Genomic DNA, 18,335 nt, shown 5'->3' with positions numbered 1-18,335 from the left:
TTATATGGAAAAATTTGCACATACAGTATAAAAGTTAAACTATATAAACTGTGATTGTGACCAACTTACAGATTTAAATAGAAATATTTTTTAAGTATTGTGAAGTGGCTTTTTGCAAACACACGCCTGGTGTTTGACTAGATTTAAAGCCAACACCCAAATAAACTTGCTTAGTTAATGAATTCTTGATGCTTTTCTTCACTATTATCTGGCTTGAGACAATTACCAATTAACAGGTGACGCTGACCGAATCTCCACCGTCTCCCTGGCTTTTTTCTCACTTAACTCTTTGTCTTTTGCTCCTCTCTTCCTCTAAGCTCCTGTCGCTCTACAAACCTCCCCTCTTCCTCCACCACCTCCTCCTTCGAGCCTCCCCACCCACACGCTGTGTCTCAAACACCTACCGTCTGCCCGCCAGGTCTTTGTTGCTAGGCGACAAGCGGTGAGCACTGGAGTGTTCTTGAAAGAGAGAAAAAGAGACGTTTGTCCATCATGATCTCATCGTTTTGCTGTGCCATTTTCACGTGGACCTTTCTCTTTAGCGCTGCGATTCTCTTCAGCGGGGGGGAAGAAAAAAAAATTGATTAGTTTTAACTATGATATCGGGGGGGTTTATTTTTAATTTACAAAACTGAATTGAATTATCTGCCTCTGGTCATTTTGTTTTGTGTGACTTAGCTTGTCATTAAAATCAACCTAAAGGTTTTCTAAACACAAAAATAAAAGAAACCTCTTCTTGTAAAATGTAAATACAGCAAGTCAAATCATATATGAAATCATATGGTCATCCACCTTTTCACTTTAATCTGAATTAGCTTGAAAACATCCTTTTTACAATTGTGTTTGCTGCTTGTTCTTTTTTTTTATGTTTCCAGGTCTCAAAATTCCCTGTTGCTTCATTCCACTTGATTAGTCCCTCGGGCCTTTTACAACTTTTATTTTGACAAATGAGCCTGGTGCTGAGAGCTAAAAAGCATTTACAACAGTATTGATTAACAGTGGCCATTAGCTAGTGAAGTGGAAGGAGGATTTTCCTTTTTTTTTTTTTCCTTTTACTTTGAACCTTTACAGTCCATCCAGAGCTGGTTAAATAAAAGAACAAAGCCTGAGAATTAAAGATGTGAATTTTCTTACTGCTGCATGCAAGAAGTCAATGTGTTACTGAAAAAGGAGGTGCAGAACTTACACCGCTTGAACACATTTCATCTTGTTACAGCCGCACGCTTTCACATGTTTTATTGGGATTTTGCATGATAGATGAACAAAAAAAGTTGGTCATAGCTGTGGGAGGAAAATGACAGATTTAAAATATTTAAAAATGTAAATAAACAATCTAAAAACAACTTGGAATTCATTTGTATTCAGCCTCCATTTCCTCTGCAACTCCTACATACAATTCAAAGCAGCCAGCTGCCTTTAGGTATCACCTCATTGGCAAATAGTCCTGTAAGCAGTTTAAGTATAAATTCGGCTGTAATATGAAATACTCAAGTTTTTTAGACATTAGCAAACCAACAAAATGAACACAGCAGAACAGTTATAGTAAGTTTAAAAAAGTAATGGAGGAGCTGCAGAGATCCATGGCTACATCTGCATAGATGTGGCCTCTGCGGAAGAGAAAAAGAGAAGGGTACACAAGTAAACATGTGGACGAGAGTACGCTTCGGTCATGTAAGACCACAGTTAAACTTTTACACCTCCATGCAAATCAATGTGTTGCAGAAAATCCTTGCTGCACATCAACCTGAACCCCTCCTGTTCAGAGCTGATGAGGAGAAAGATTGAGCTTATGTACAGGGCAATCTTTGAGGAAAACCTGTTGGAGGCAAAAATCCTGAAAATTGGGTGAAGGTCTTAATCCAATTCAGATTCTGTGGCACGACTTAAAACTTGCTATTCAGTGATGCTCCCCATTCAGTCTGACTGAGCTCCAGCTATTTTGCTAAAAGGACGGAAATTTTCAGCCTCCAAATCTGCAGAGCTGGTAGACGCACCTTAAGAGACTTCCAGCTGTATATGCAATATGACTGTGCTCAGCATTAATCCAGGAGAAATTATCTACAGTTTTCAAATGTTTATTTTTAAAAAGAATTAAAATTTTGTAAAAGAAAAACAAAAAAAGAGCAATCCCTAGATGTTCAATGTTGGTAGAGAAATGTGTTAACAGATTTGCATCTGTAATTGTATATATAAAAATTGAGTACTACCAAAGTAAATACGACAACCTTAAATAAAAGGTTTGACTAATTCATAAAATCCTAGTAGAATGCTCCAAGTCTAAACTGAGCATAATGTGCAAAAATTCAAGGTCTAAATATTTTTGTGAGACATTTATTTTGTGTGACATTCCCTCTGTCATGCAAACACAGCCATGACACGTTTCATGTGTCCCACCCACTGACTTGTCCTTGGGTTCGAACATTGCTGCAGTGATCAAATGCCCACTGTTTGGACAGCAGAGGAGAGCTGATTCAGTCTTCGCATCATCCCATGTGAAAGCTGTTGCCAGTCCTCTGCCTAACTCACCCTGACGGCGCTTATTTAATGTTTGTGCTGAATTTTCAGTGATATTAGAGCTCGGCGACACGGCCCACATGAAGCCTGCAAGGGTCAAACTGCTGACTCTGGGGAGGTGGTGCTTTTCACCTCTACCCACACGCACCACCCATTTGTACCCTGGCCCCCCCCCTCCCACCTCCAACCTCGCTGTGCCGTCACCGGGAAATGCCTCCCTCGACCTCTGGGCGAAAGGCAATTCCTGCGATGCTGTTTGTCAGCTCCTCAAATCTCAAACCTGTTCTGGCTGCAGCGGCACTAACAGGAACAGGCAGATCACAGCGGAAACCGGAGCCAATGCTCATCTCATCCTGAACACAAACAAACAGAACTCGGCTTGGAGACAGCACGGCTCTTCTGAGATGTGTGTGCGGCCTGTTTGTCTTTTTTTTTTTTTCTTTTTAGATGTTTGATTCTGTTGTGGAAAAAGCTTTGATTTGGTAGAATTGAGCATCAATGCTGTCTGGGTTGAAGACAATGCCTCAGTGCTCACCAGCAGCCCAGTTTACACTCCACATCACATGGAGACTTAATGCTGCTCAAATACAGTCCAGCGTTCCGCCACAGGCAGTGACCTTTCTTTTAAATGCACAGATTGGCTTGTTGTGCTGCCATCTTGTGTAATTGCACTGATCTCTAGACGCTTTGGAACACGGAGACAAACTTGCTGCGACGTCTCATCGAGACTCCAGCTTCCCTTAATGGATCTTGTTAGATGAAGTCAAAGTCTTCTCTATCTGAGGTTATGGCGAAGAAATGCAACCTCCCCTGTGGACCAAGCTGGAGGGCCATATTGTGAAGTGATAGAACGCAGGCCATGGTGATCCGGGGGGGTGTTTCCTCTCCCTTAACTGCAGGGTTAAAGCATGCACATTTTCTATGTAGGAAACTGATTTATTTTCCTCCAGTGGGAGGCGTGAGATCTAAATTTAAAATGATTAAATAAGCCTAGAGTTAGAAAACCATTTGCACTTCCATTTGTTAGCCTCTGAGCTGTTTTCGAATCAAGGGCAAGTCTCAGAATCATTAGACACAGACGACTGCCCTTTTTGCTGCCTTTAACTAACACATTTCTCCTGTCCACTCCTTCAGTGCGGAACAAACTTTCCGCACCTAATTGACACATTTTAAGAAACCAGACAAGTTTTTATTTGGTTTCCAATCAGCCAAATTAGCGGGTTTTTCAATTAACATACTTTACCCTGAATACTGATTTTTATTTTTTTTAAATTTAGACTCATATGTGTTTTGCTGCTATTCTACATCAATTTAGAGGCTTAGAGTTGGTGTGTAAGCAAATTAATTTAGGCCCCAGAGATGACTGGCATGGCTGAAAGATTTGACAGCGTTATTGCTTCTGGAGAACATGAAGGTAATGAGAGCTGTCTCTCAAGCAAAGAGACCCTAATCTCCTTGGTCTCTCCTGGCTTCTTTTAATCCTGTGGAGTGGAGTGAAGTGGAAATGAGAAAATGGGTGCAAGCAGGAGAAAATGCAGCAGAACTAAAGAGACAAGTGGATAGGTATAATACAGGAAGAGAGCTGGAATAATTAAGGATTTGTTCTCATACAACGGTGTCAAGATATCTGAAGAAACTTTTTCTAGTGCAATTAAAATGTAGTTTTTAATGTAGCTATGTTTTTTTTAGCGTAGGGGGAAATTTTTGAAGAGTGTACCATAATTAGTAATTTCTTACAAAATCGTCATTGTGTTGGTAAGCCTAACAGTGAAAATGAAGTAAGTGATCTGCAGCAACATCCAAATATTAATGGGAGAAATAAATTACTAATGTTTCCTTTGCATATACACAGTTTTTGCACAGTTTGTGCATTTATTCCCACATAAAATAACGGTAGTTAATTGTAAGCATTGTCACCATCTCCAGCAAGCAGTGACATGACTAACTGGGTTATGTGGATACTCAGAGCACACATTTGACAGCTGCATTGTTTATTTTCTTAATGTCACATGGACTAACTGAAGGTAGGTGTAGATGTAGAGGAAATAACTTTTTGAGACAGATCTATAGGCTAAAATGTCTCATCAAAGCTGTAAAATAAAAAGAAACCCAACCACTTTTTTTCTGACAATAGTGGCAATTTAGTAGTAGCTGATCTGACAGGAAATGGATAGAGAGAGAAAACGGGAAAGACATTCAGTAAAGGACCCAGAGTTGTTATTCAAACTCTGGCCCCCTGTGTCGAGGTATTTAGTCAAACAGTCTAAAAGAATGTCAAGTACTCCCAGTTCCTATTGTAGGTGGAGGCAGGTGAATGCTATACCTGGGAGTGGTTTTGCTCTGGGTGTCTTCCCCTACAACCAACCCCAAGCTTTAAATGGGTCAATGAACCAAGGAGAAGATTCAAAACCATTTGTTGCTTTCCTTCACTTTGCAGCCAGGGAAGGGTAGCCATGCAGGTAATGGCAAAGAAGAATACGTCTCTCTTGGGGTAGTCATTCCTGTGAGAGTAATGGAAGTGACTAAAGCACTTGCGCTTGTTCTAGTGCTGGTATATGAAACTGCTGTGGGAGGAAACCGGAGTACCTGGAGAAAACCCACGCATGCACAGGGACAACATGCAAACTCCATGCAGAAAGACCGGGTCCGGGAATCGAACCCAGAACCTTCTTGCTGTAAGGCAACCGCTCTACCAACTGCTCCACTGTGCAGCCTGAAACTGCTTTTAACAGAAGAAAAAAAATAGACATGCATTTCCAACACTTGTTTACCAAAATCCTTCTGCATGGGCCATGGTGTTGCATACATGTCCATCTGTCGACTTGTAGCGCTGAAGGACCAGTTAGTCATTAATATATTATGCAAAGGCTGTAGGATCATGCAGCCTCGCCCACTTCTGTGCTTTGATTGTTCCATGTTGTGTGGAGCAGCTGATTCATTAAATACCAGGCAGCTCTCCTTTTGAATCCAAACAGAAGGATTAGTAAATGTTTCATGTTTTGAAGAATGTTATAAGTACGTTATGAACCTGAACTTATTCTATGTACTCAATTATTTGACTTAAACCTTTTAGAGATGTTTAGAGATGTGATTCCGATCTGCCCGTTTTCACATTTGATTTGAAATCTCTTCTCCACTCCACTGATCCTCCAACCTCCACGCTCCACGATAAGTTCATCTCCCATTTATATTTGGATGTTGCTCTTTATAGAGCACCGTCATTGATCAGCGCAGGTTAGACAGCGGGGAGCCAATTAGGGCAATGGCTTCAATCCTTGTAGTTCTCCGCTTGTGGAAAAAGCCTCAACGGCCTGTTGTGCGCAAGGTAATGGGGCCCCGACTTCAGCTGCTTTGCTTGTTATTCGCTGAGTCACTTATTGACAGAGAAACAAGCCGTCTGTCTGTATTCAGAAGCAAAGCTCATTAAGGGGTTCTGAGAGCAATTGGGGGATCAAGGTTAAGACAGGTGACTGCTTGATAGGGTTGTTTTGTTGCTGTCAGAGGTGCTACTCTCGAGATTCACTGACTGCTGGTGTTTAACAGACTCTAGAAAATAGCACTACAAAATTGCTCATTAAATGAGGAGAAATAAGAATCAGCTGCTCCACACAACATGGAACAGAATACCTCATATTTAATTATTAAGCCATCAGATGTGTTAATTTATGCTTCAAAATTAAAAAAATCTGTTATGGACTACATGAAGCAGTCCAAAGATCAGCCAGTCTACAGTCTGACATTGAGATATTAAGGGTTTTTGGCTACTTGTCAAAATGGTAGACATATTGGTTTATTTTAAGACTTTTTGCTGAACAGTACTTTTTGAGACAACAACCAGGAATCAATTTCATAGACTTAAAACTTTAAAAAGCTGCACGTGTTCATGCTTCAGATTTTTTCCCACCTCCTTGCTCGTCTATCACATTGCACTACAATAACCACTCATGCTTAAAACCTTGCATTATTAAAAACTGACCACTATTTACACTGAAGTGCGTCTTACAGTCCCACCGTTGAAGCTGGTAATAACAGAGTTATGAATTCTGACACAGCCTCTGTGGCTCAGACATCCAGACAAGCTTGAACACACTCTGTATTAACATCCTGAGTGGGGATGTTTTAATTTAGATTTTTTTTTTTTTTGCCCATGACGAGATTAGAGTCTGTTAGTAACAGGAACCTGCCGATAACAAGTCCAAGTCTCTTACTCAACTAACGTAATTGCCAGGTATGTGCTGTAAAGTAACTGCATCGGCAGACTGCATCGGCTTTTCATTAAGTATTTTACATCAGAGAGTCTGAGGCTGCGGTTTTTATTCCAGTCTCTGGATATGTGAGAACACCACTGCTTGCCCGCTTCTTATTTGCTACTGTGGGCTAAAACTTTAAGAAACCCTGTTGATCACATATAGCAAACACACAGAATTCAATTTGCCAGTTTATATCCCTGTTAACATCTTAGCTGGGGCACAACTTTAGACTTTTAGTCTTTCAAGACTATATCTGAATCTGAAAATGAGTGAATTTAAAGAAAAAAAAAATTCAACCAACTAAACTTCTAGCTAAGATTTTCCAAGTGCCTACAAACTAAACCTTTGTCTTGACTTTCAAAACAGACACTACTGAACACATTAACTCTTCAGGTAATGAATTTGTATTTTTATTTCAGAATTTAGCTACGGTCATTTCATTGGAGAAGTTTCATTTTCCAATATTCTCAGAAATCGTGGCAAAACCATTGATTGAACTGTAAAAACGTTGTATATTTTATATTTTCCACCTCTAGATTTTATTCCAAAACATGAAAAATGTCCTACAGTCCTCATACCTTGCTTATGGCATGTTTTCCTACTGTTAGTTTACTCTGTTTCGGTTGGAGTTGTAAATAATTTGACTATATTTCACTGACATTCATAGCTATTTGTGTTTCTACAAAAGTTACAGAAATGTTGCTCTCTGAAGTTTTGAAAAGTGCTCTTTGCTTTAAGCATAATATTTAATAGAGTTCAGTTTGTAACATCTAGTGTTTTTCCTGTGATCAGAATAACTCTTTTTACTACATGACACAGTCAGACCGGAGCTGTAGGAGTGTCTTTTATTATCAGCATCATTATAAAGGTGAATTGTTTTGGCAAAACTAGATTAAATTTTTTTTTTTAAATAAAACATAAATAGAAGGCATCTGAAGTTTCACCTTGAAGAAACATCATGTGACAAGTCCAGCTGCCTTCTGTTAGGCACTGAGGAGTTTTCTGTTCTGCATGACAAATAATCTGCACCACCAGGTTGTTAGATCATCACAATAATGTCCACAGCCTCTAATGCAGCTTTACAACCACTTCAGATGAAAGGAACTTTTTTTTTATTTAAAGGTGGCGTTTTTTATCTGCAATTATGTCTGATGGAATCACAAACGGCAAGTACCAGAAGTAGAGCTTCAGTCTGGGACATTAACTCCTGATTATTTAAAAAATCCTTAATCAGAACCCTGTGCTGATAAGTGAACTGGAGTTTCTATTTTACCAAACTGGAAATTAGTAAATGCCATAAATGCACACATATATCAACATGTATGCTCCTCTGAAATAAAGCCCATTTTGTTGGCTGTGATCAGATAAACAAGAAAATTATCACATGGACATAATTTTGAAAAACCCACAGCAGCATTTTAGTGTTTAGTACGCTTGGCTCTTACGATGTGCAGCAGCCTGCTTCGAGGCTTGTGAGGGGTCAAATTTAAAGACCTGACTGTGAGATCTGACCGCAAAATCATTTTGGACTCTGGTTTGGCACATTTAACTGAGTTTGTCATAATTGTCCTACATTTATATTTGTTTGCTCACACATCAGAGTACAGTAAAGTAGAAATCAGCCTCAGGTGGCTGAAGCACAATTAAAGGCTAATGTTGGTATTTTTTTCTTTCTTCCCTCTGATGGACTTAAAAATGTGTACAGTATGCGCCTCTGGAAAAGTGATGTTGGAGGTGATACTAATAATAATTATAACAGGAATTATTCTAACAGTGTGTTACTTTAATTTGTGTTTTCAGTACAATTACTGCCCCTTCTAAAGTCTCCTCATGTCAGCAATCACCTTGAAGCAGATTTACCCAGTGTATTAAGTGGACCAACTTGAAGCGTACTCCATTTGCACCTAATTTGCATAGAAAACACGGACACGAGCTTGGTGTATCACCGTAGTAACAAGCCATCTCCAGGTTGACGTGAGGAAAATGAATTAAATGTGTCGGCAGTTAAAAACAACCAATTATTAGATGTGCACGTGTGATGGAAATGTAGTGCTATCCAGTGTAATAACATCACATCTGCTGCGATTTTTCTTTCCTCCTTAGATAAATATGCATTGCTACATTTTAATCATTTTACTTATTAGACTTTTTTGTCTTAGGTAAATATTTCCAGTGTCTTTCTTAAGGAATATTTTCTGCATACTTCCAGATCTATACCCTGAAATGGTCTTTAATTTTTTTTCACAAACGTTTTCACTTTTTCACATCCTGGCTGCTTTTAGAGAAACATCCAGGAAGCTGTAAACTCCTCAAATCTGGCTTTGTTCCACAAACCTAAGCATAGCTAGAAGCAAGTTATGAAATGTCCCATTATAAGTTTTGCCACTAACCTCCCCCATCCTGCTCCCTCACTGTGAAGGGGTAAACCCTCAGGCATTTTGTAAGGGTTGTACTGAAATGTGAATTTCCCTCTGGGATTAATAAAGTATATTCATTCATTTATCCAAAAAAATGAAAGGAGATCATCTGATCAGGTGAGTAAAAAAACTGAACACTCTGGTCTACACTGAAAATACTAGTTAAAGTGCTAAAGCTAAAATCCGCCGCTGGCAAATTTTTTAATTTGGTGGGCGGAGCCAAGAGACACAGCGGAGTATGGGGATGAACAGAGAAGGGCTGTGATGGGACTGTGGTCAACTTATCCACTTTTCTGCTATGTTTATCAATGTTGCAGACTATTAAAGTGATTTTTTTCCCCCAAAACAACTAGTGACTAATCTAATGATTCTTTTTCTGTGTTGTCGGAGACTTTAGTAGCGACAACGCTCTGTCAGCAGCGTGTCTGTCCTGAGCAAGCAGCTAGAGCCGCCATTAGCCACCATTAGCCTTTCCTGCTTTCTTCGTCCTGCTGCAACCAATAGGAACCAGTCGATTTAACAGACGGTTTTAGGCAAAATGATAATAAACTAAAAAAAAAATGTCAACATTTGGGCAGAAATATAAAGATATAACTCTAAAAAACATATTTAGACAGTTTCACTTTAGGAAAACTAACTACATGTCACCCTGGACACACCACTCTCATACTGAAAGACAGTGGTGGGAGTAGTTCAGACTTGAATCTCACCAAGAATGTGTTTATGATCTAGTCTAAAACATAAAATACCCTTACACTACAATGAGTTTTGTGGAAGTAACTGAATTCTCATGCAAGGCACTGGAAATATAGTGGAAGAAAATTTAGGACCTTTGTTTTGTGATGCATTGAGCTAATGAGGCATGAACTTGTTTATTACATAAAATATTAAACAGATTTTTGAGCATTGTTTAACTTTATACTTCTCTGAAGAAGGCATTTTTAGAGTGATATGAAATGATCTATCGTTATGATCTGACCTTTCAGTCACCCACAATTCACTGCATAATCTATTTTTACCCATGCCCGCTGAGGTTTGTAATGTTATATGAATGGACAAAGTTTAGTCAAGCATTATGAATCAGCAGGACTGTACATTCAAGATATTTCTTTCTTTTAGTTTCCCTGCGGATGTAAGGAAGTAACACTAATGCAGATGCATTGTTCTTCCCGCTTTGTCTTTTTTTTGGTTGAACTAAGAGACGGGAAAGAATGTGGGTCTTAGACGGCAAGGGCTGCCAGGCTTACATTAGGGTTTTGCGTATCACTGTCTTATTGTTTCTCTCTGCCAGCTGAAGGGATGTCACAGTTGGGACAAAAAGTGGAATTGGAGTTCAACCATTTGGTGGAGAGCTCTCCTCCTGTTATGCAGATGGGTGAGCTTTCCGGAGGGGGATGCAAAGAGACGTAGACTAGTTGACTTTTTTGCCTGTTTTTCTGTATTGTAAATCCCACCTTATAGTTTGTGTCTACAAATCTTCACGAGTTTAGTATGAAGGGAATGATGGCATTCTGCAGATTGATGAACTATTTTTATCTTCTGAAAATTGTTAGTCATTGACTTACCATAAAGTTGTATTTTATGCCTTAGCTGTTTTTGTGATTTTTAAATTTTTTTTTTTCTCCCTTACTAAGCCAAAAGTTATGAAGCAGAAAATATAGCCATCGGAAGAGAGATATCTATAAATAAAAAATTATTCTGCATGCATCTGATACAATAGTTTGGAGACACAGTTTGATCCCCAGTCAATTCCGACTGGCAGAGATTTTTTTTTGACACGATGAATAAACATCACAACCTTGAAACCCCCCATATATCCCACACTTGCAGCACTGCTATAAATTTTTCATAAGTGGTACTCAGACTCTGTTGCAATGACAGAATAATAACATTACCCATCTTATGATGTGCTGTGCTGACACTCCACACTGCCGTGTGACGCACCCACACAGCCATTCAGTGAAGCCTTACACATCCTGGCACACGGTAACCTGTGTGCATTCTCAGGACAAAGCAGACTCCATCATTTTGCACGTGACAAAATTCAGGGATGTAACATAAACACACACTGACGAAGAAAACTAAACATATTTAACAGGAAACTAAAAATCTAAAACATTTTTTTGTTTCTGTGGTGATGCGTTCTCTAGCGCCATTGTGTGTGTTTTTTTGGCATAGATTTGTTTCTGTTGACTCTACTTTCTTGGATATTTTACAATATTTTTTTTACTTTTGTTTTCTCCACTTCAGTGATCGCAGTTTCCACTTTATTACATATGGAGATTTACTGGCTTTCCTCTCATTCCCTGTGCATGAATTTTGTTTGGATATGGATTTATGTTGTCGCTGTTCTGATCAGATGGATTACAGTCTGTGTAATCCTTAAATCGGACACATGGAAGTCTGGGCAAACACTGGGCGTGAGGATCTACAGTACAGTAAAGTTCACCTGAACATTCCTATGCTCTGAATTAATTTTGACCCTTTTTCTTTATTGTCTGCAGTAATACCCTAGAAAAGGTGCTCTGGTAGTGATCATCTCATACCATTTTGCCTTATCATTCTATATGGATCAATAAGTTTGACCTTTTTATGAATTAAGCAAATGTTTATAAAATATTATAAATGTTTCTTGTGACCCTGTGAAGGCCTGTAACCCAGGGACACAGGGTAACTGCGGCAAGTTATGAGTCTCAATACTTTCGTGTCTCATGGGCTGAGGCTATAAATAGCCCACGACGCTGGAGTAGAGTTTTCCCGAGCGATGCGGTCGGAAGCCAGAGGAACAGCTGCCTAGAAGCCAACTTCAGTTAGATCAGCAGGGTCAGATGGGCATGACCTCCTGAGTCTTTTCCATCTTCTTTCAGTTTTACACATCACCCTTATCTTTTTGTCTTCCTTCTGATCTGTTCAGTTGCCCATTTTTTTACTTTCAGTGGCTGTTTTACCCCTCTCTTTTTGTCGTTTTTGCTACATTTGTCTGCCTCGTGATGTCTTTTAATTTCATGCTTATCATTACATCTCCCATCTTCGCATTATTGCTACATGATGACTTCTCCACCTTCTCTTCTTCTTTGTCCTGTAGATTTTGCTCTGTCAGTTAATTTGTGTCTTTCTTCTTGTGTCAAGGATTTTTTTTATTCTGTCACCGTCTTGCAAATTATTAGCCTGCCTCCCTTGACTATTCTCATAATTGGAACAGTCCTAATATTAACAATGCTCATCTGTATTGTTATATAAAAAGATCCCCTGATGTAGGCAGTTGAACTAGATAAAGATTTAAAACTGGAAATTCAAAACGTGTGCTTTGGACTGAGTTGTTCAGGGGTGAAAGCAAAAAAAAAAAAAAAAACCCAATGAGGTCATTTGGATGTTGTCTATGTGATATTTGTTCATATTATGTGAATAAATAAACAGACAGTAATAACCTGAGTAATAATCCAAGAAAAATGAGGCATTTTAATATTTTTGTGCGTCAAATGTGCAAGTGAGGAGCGATAGATACTGTAGGAATCACTTTGCACTTAGGGCTGAAAGGTATCTTTTCACTGACACTTTAGTGACGCTAGGTCTCATATGATTTGGTTACAGCAGTGCTTTTACTTGCGGTAAAAACTCTGAGCGGTTACGTGCCGCAGTAAACACTCTGAAGGGCTCTTAAAAAAAAAAGAAGTAAGTCTGTCACTAAAAGTTTGCACCACCCGATCTCCTGCCGAGCATGTCGGGAGTAGTTTTTCACGCAGCAGCGGGGTGCGGTAAAATTGTTTGCTTTGGTGGGAAGTCGGACGTGCACAGCCTGCTACCTGCAGCTCCTGTCACAGCTCACTGCGAAAACTGGTTCCCTGTTCTGTTACCAATGTAAAAATCCCCCAAAAGTGGTAATAAGAAGTTAAATTTGTTACAACTTTAATGATTTATTTGATTTTTTTCATATTTTTTGCCCCTCAGCTTGAACTTATGCCTGTAAAATATATATATTTTTGATTGGTTATGAAAACCTTAAGGAGAAACGGGCTGCTATAAAAGAGACAGCATTAAAAAGTGACAGAATTAAATTCATCTTGTTAATGCGAATTGAGCAGTAAAAACTATTATCACTGAAAAGTAATTTTAAAGAAAAAAGAGGGCAAAGCCTGCCATTTTCTTGCAAAATATCCTCTGATTGCGGCTGCTCCCCGTCTTCCCCAACAGTTTGACATCACAGGGGTTTATTTATAGCCAGCAGATGGATTCTCCCATAACAGTATGCTTCAGTGCTTCTTCCCCCCTAGCCTAGCCTACTGTGGATGACTCAAATGAACTGGAAGAAATACGTTGTTTACATTATCTCCTCTGATCTGCAAAGCCATCAATTTGTGACTGCATCCATTATTCATATGGTCCCATCCAATATGCACACATGTGCCAGAAAGAGCCAGACCTGGAATTCACAAACTAGATGTGATTTCTGTTCCTTAGTGGTGTATGCTGTGTGCACATGCTAATGGGGGTGTTCTGCATACGGAGTACATGACATGGTGTCTGACACACCCGCATAGCTAATCTGTGAAACTTCACACATCCCAGCGCAAAATGACCTGCATGCATGCAGAGTAAATGCAGCAAAAGACAGCAGAGATGCATACAGGAGCATAGCTAGAGCTATCCAAATCAACCTGGCTCTATTTAGAAAGGTATTATTACCCCCTGTTAAATGCTAAGTAAATGTAAAAGTAAAATGTCCAGAGCTGTAGAATCAAGAATTCGCTTAAACGGAAGCTGTTCAACAACTTCAAGTTAGCTAAAAGATCTTAGAAAGCAACATATCATGTCCACATTTAATTAAATTTAATAGGATAAGACGCAAGATCATCAGTCTAAAATTTTTTTTTCAGTATTTAGGACTAGAGCAAACCACAGTCAATGTTTATAATTTTATAGTAAAAAATCTATTTGGCCAAAATGGCAGCCATGCATTTTCCCAAAATGGAAACGATCACAAAGGCCCATCTCACATTGACATAGAAACATTCTGATGATTACAAGAAGTTACTTGAGTAATTTTTTTTGGGGGGAAAAGGTACTTTTGGGAGTAGTTTTACTACACCATGCTTTTATATTTTACTTTAGAAAAACAAAACAAAACAAAAAAAAACAATTTTACTCTTGCTTGACAGTTCTAGATATTCTCCCCACTATGAGCAACTACTTAATGAGGATTAAACATGTTTTAACCAAAAACCAGACATAAAAACCCACAGTTCATCCTAAACTGATACTTCTTGTACACTAAAGCTTCACTGTTTTATTTTCTTCCTGCATTTTGGAGGTCACAGTAGAGGTTGTGACTTTTACCCTGTTCCACCTGCTGCAAGTATTGGTTTCAGAAGTCTTTGGAATTTGGAAAAGTGTTTTGTGTGTCTGAATTTGTTAATTAGTAATTATAATATTAGATTAATATAAGTCCTTAAAATATTTTGTGCATAAAGGTAAATTTTGGTCTGTTTCAATACATGATTTTCAAAATTGCATAATTTTTAAAAAATTAAATCAAATGTTATTTGTTACAAAGTACTTAAATAGTCTTGTTACCATTTGTTTTTTACTTCACTGACTTATTTGGAGACTACTTTTTACTTTCGAGTGTAAATGTGCTGAAGCAGTTTTACTTTTACACAAGTACAAATTTTGGTGTACTCTATCCACCTCTACTCAGGTAATCTTTTTCTGATATAAAAAATTATTTGATAACCAGACTTGTGGTGTGTGTGTGTGTGTGTGTGTATATATATATATATATATATATATATATATATATATATATATATATATATATATAAACCCAAACAAAATAAATATGCAACAATAAAAATGTATCCATGGCAAAGCGTAGTGCATCATTGAGATTTTGTATTTTGGTTCCTAAGCTAATTACATGCTGAAAGTTAAGATGTAGACTAAAATATTTCTTGAGCTTTGAGATTTTTTTTTAGGCTTTATTGAAGACCCTGCAGAAACCCTGATAAAGCTCAAGTAAATTAATTATCCACTGGAGCACAGAAAGGCCCTACGGCATGAGCAGATAATGATCTGATGACTAAGTCGGGCTTTTTTAGGCCCAGTTTATTAGCATTGTTATGGGGTCGGAATGAAATTAGGAAAATGGCAGCTGTGTCCATGCCATGTCATTATGAAATGTAATTCAATTTGACCCAGTGAGCTTCTTGATATGGACAGAGCTGTTCATGTGTAACAGCTCTGTCCTTATACCCTGCAGACGTAGTACGTTTTTACTGTGCTTTTCCTGAATATTGAATGTTCCCAGAGATTAGATCAACTTGGTGAATCTCTGGCCTCGACCGCTTTTAGAAAAGTCAGTCTAAGCACAATTTATTTCAGTTTATATCATCATTTTTTTAGATGCAGCACTAAGGAAGGTCATACTGAAAAAAGCTGTCATCATTTGACGTCCAACATTTGAAGGCATTTTGCTGCGTTGACAGAGCAAACATTCTGCTTTGACAGCTACTTGTCCACTGTTGCTGTGAAGAGTGGCATTTTAAGACTTGTTTTAAGTACATGTGAAGCCTAAGTGAGTAATGGTCTGCTTACTGTGTCTCCTTTGAGTGAGTCAACTTTTAATCCTGCCATCACACATTTAAAAGTTATTCAGCTCCATCGGTTCTCTTCGGAAGCAATCACCGAGGTCCAGCCGCAGGTTTAATGAGAGCATTCCATACTATGCACGAAACACCTCCTGGTATATTTGAATCTATGCGCAATGGGAAGACTTCAATGCTTCAGTGGCTTCAGAACACAAGGAAATCTACTCATTAGATTTCTTTGCCAGGAGCAGAGGGAAACTAAATGCCAGCTAGTGTCAAGTCAGGAGTGAGTGAATGGCTGGAGAGGAACAGCTGCACGCAGTGTTTCTGCCAAGCATAGCATGTCAACGAACTGCAATGCAACTCTGCTCAGTCATTCGGATGCAAGACAGAGTGCTGAAATGCCTGCGTGACATTAGGGACGGTTAATATAAAGAACCATCTGTGCAGCTCGGCTGGAGCACAACACATTCTGTCATTATGTGAAATCGTACATGGACATGCATATTCGGTGGATAGCAGATGGGAGTCGACGTGGCGTGATCCCTATCCTTGCAACAAACATAAATGAACTTTCTTCCATTTCCTTTACTCATATGATTTTGTTCTTTTTGTTTGTTTGTTTGTTTGTTTGTTTCCCCCAAGGAGGCTCAGAAGGTGAATAACCCTGCCAACAATCCGACAGCAGACAAGACAACTAAAGGTCCTGATGAGAAGGAGGAGGCAGCAGCCAGCGAGGTGGGATGGATGACTTCAGTCAAAGACTGGGCCGGTGTCATGATCTCCGCTCAGACACTCACAGGCAGGGTTCTGGTAGGTTTCTCTTCTTCAGACATGAATGAAGTAAAATGTTTTGGCATCAAATTATTTGGCTATTTTCTGTGCAAACTGAATTCTTTTTCTTTGGTCGCAATAAGTTTGTCTTATCCATTGGCCACATTGGACAAGACATTGATTAATCTCCGCTGTTTTGATGGTGTAGTTCTGCAAGCTGTAGCCCAACTTTTCTCTCCCTCTCTTGGGTTAGTCTGCCGGTTTGTATTTACGTGTGTGCCAGTACAAATACTCGTGGACATTATTTGACCGAAACTAGGCCATCGAGATCTGGTGTCGGTGTAGTTTAGAGTGCAGCGCCAAGACTTTTCTAGTGATGTCCGGAGTAGCACCCCTCCCAACTTATCTCACCAATATATTTGTTTTTGCCTGTTTATTCTGCAACTTCATCTACATCTTTGTGTCTGCAGTGTTGTCGTGTGAAATCATGTGCCTCTTTTGGGGAAATGAGAATTTTTTGGTTATATCAATTTTGACCAAACTAAAACAACACAAATTGTATCAATTATATCAACTGCTACTACTGTGCTCTCAGTCAATGGATTTTGGTATTTCCTGATAGTGTAGCCAACTTTATGTTTAAGAACATTTGTTTTTTTTCTTTTTTTCTTTATCTGCTGTTTTCTAGCTTTCTTTCAGTCACACTTGGTCTGTTTTGTACAGACATCCACTGTGCATTTGTGGATTGAATGAAACAGCCGTGGGAGTTGGAAAGAAAGAAAGAGAGAGAGAGATGAATCTAAGATAAAATACGAACACTGTCATTGTTGACGTTTGCTGGAATGTGACAGCTTCCTCATGCCTGATGAGGATAGTTCAGAGTTGAGGAAGGCTCCGTCCTTTCATAGTGGGGAGGAGGATGAAAAATCCTGAAGGGAGCTGTCAATTTACTAAATGAGCTTCTCTTTCATCACTTTCCCACTCACACGGCTCTCCTGGCATGGAACGCAGCTCTCTTCTTCCTTTCATCTTCTGCTCTGACAGAGTGCTCCCAATCTGCCCTGTATGTATATTTCTGTTAGCTGGAAGTGTGAGGGAGAGAACGGAACCAAGGAAAACAGGGGCAGAGAGAAACGCCAACAAAAAACACAGAAGCAAATTAAAAGTAAACCAGTATGTTTGTTCCAGCCAAGGAGAAATAAGACATGGGCTGCTTTAAATGGAGTGTCTAGGCTTAGAGATATCCCGGTGTATCACCTACTGTGATTTGCGCTACTTCTGGTGGAGCTGATAATTCAGCCCAGCAGGCTGTGTTTACTTGCGTGCCCTCTGTAACGATATGCAGCACAACACTGCAAAATTGCTCCATGCAGGTGAGTGACTGGTTCATCATGTGGGTGGAACGTGTGCAACTGCGAGTTCTTGTTTGAAAGTATTTTTCCATACATGCAGTAGGAGCATGAAAACTTCGGTATATATGTGCATGTGTGGATGTGTTCACATGTGGGTGGTGAGGTGATTTCTTTTATTTTTTATGTTGTTTTGTGAAGAATTTGCTCTTCCGTCAGTGTTTCACTGCAGATCAGAATTTGCAAGGAGTATCTGTGTACGCAGAACCTGGATGGTAACCATAGGAACTGCTGTGTGGTGGTGCTCAGTCATCTGACATTAAGGACTTTGTCTGCCTGGGGAAAGCAAACTAGGACAAAAACACAAACAAACAAAAAATAAGTTTCTTCCTTGCTCCCAAACGGACATGTGCAGTTGGCTCCATTCCACCCTGGTGGAAAAAGAAA

The 18,335-nt window shown here is 39.2% G+C and overlaps 1 protein-coding gene across 24 annotated transcripts in view; it reads left to right on the top strand.

Moving 5' to 3' along the window:
* Positions 1-18,335, top strand: part of kcnma1a (potassium large conductance calcium-activated channel, subfamily M, alpha member 1a) — a 166,117-nt gene that overhangs the window by 24,081 nt on the left and 123,701 nt on the right. For 23 of the 24 annotated variants that reach the window (XM_081616490.1, XM_017308918.2, XM_081616492.1 and 20 more), the window contains exon 2: positions 16,411-16,578. In XM_081616490.1, coding sequence (XP_081472616.1) covers positions 16,411-16,578 — 168 coding nt within the window. The remainder of the gene's footprint in view (positions 1-16,410; positions 16,579-18,335) is intronic. The other variant, XM_081616491.1, reaches the window with a different exon arrangement.

Source organism: Poecilia reticulata, chromosome 15 (assembly GCF_904066995.2).
Source record: "Poecilia reticulata chromosome 15, P_reticulata-male-v2, whole genome shotgun sequence".
NCBI lineage: Eukaryota > Metazoa > Chordata > Actinopteri > Cyprinodontiformes > Poeciliidae > Poecilia > Poecilia reticulata.
Note: the sequence above shows the minus strand (reverse complement) of the source record. Positions and strands in the feature narration are given on the sequence as shown.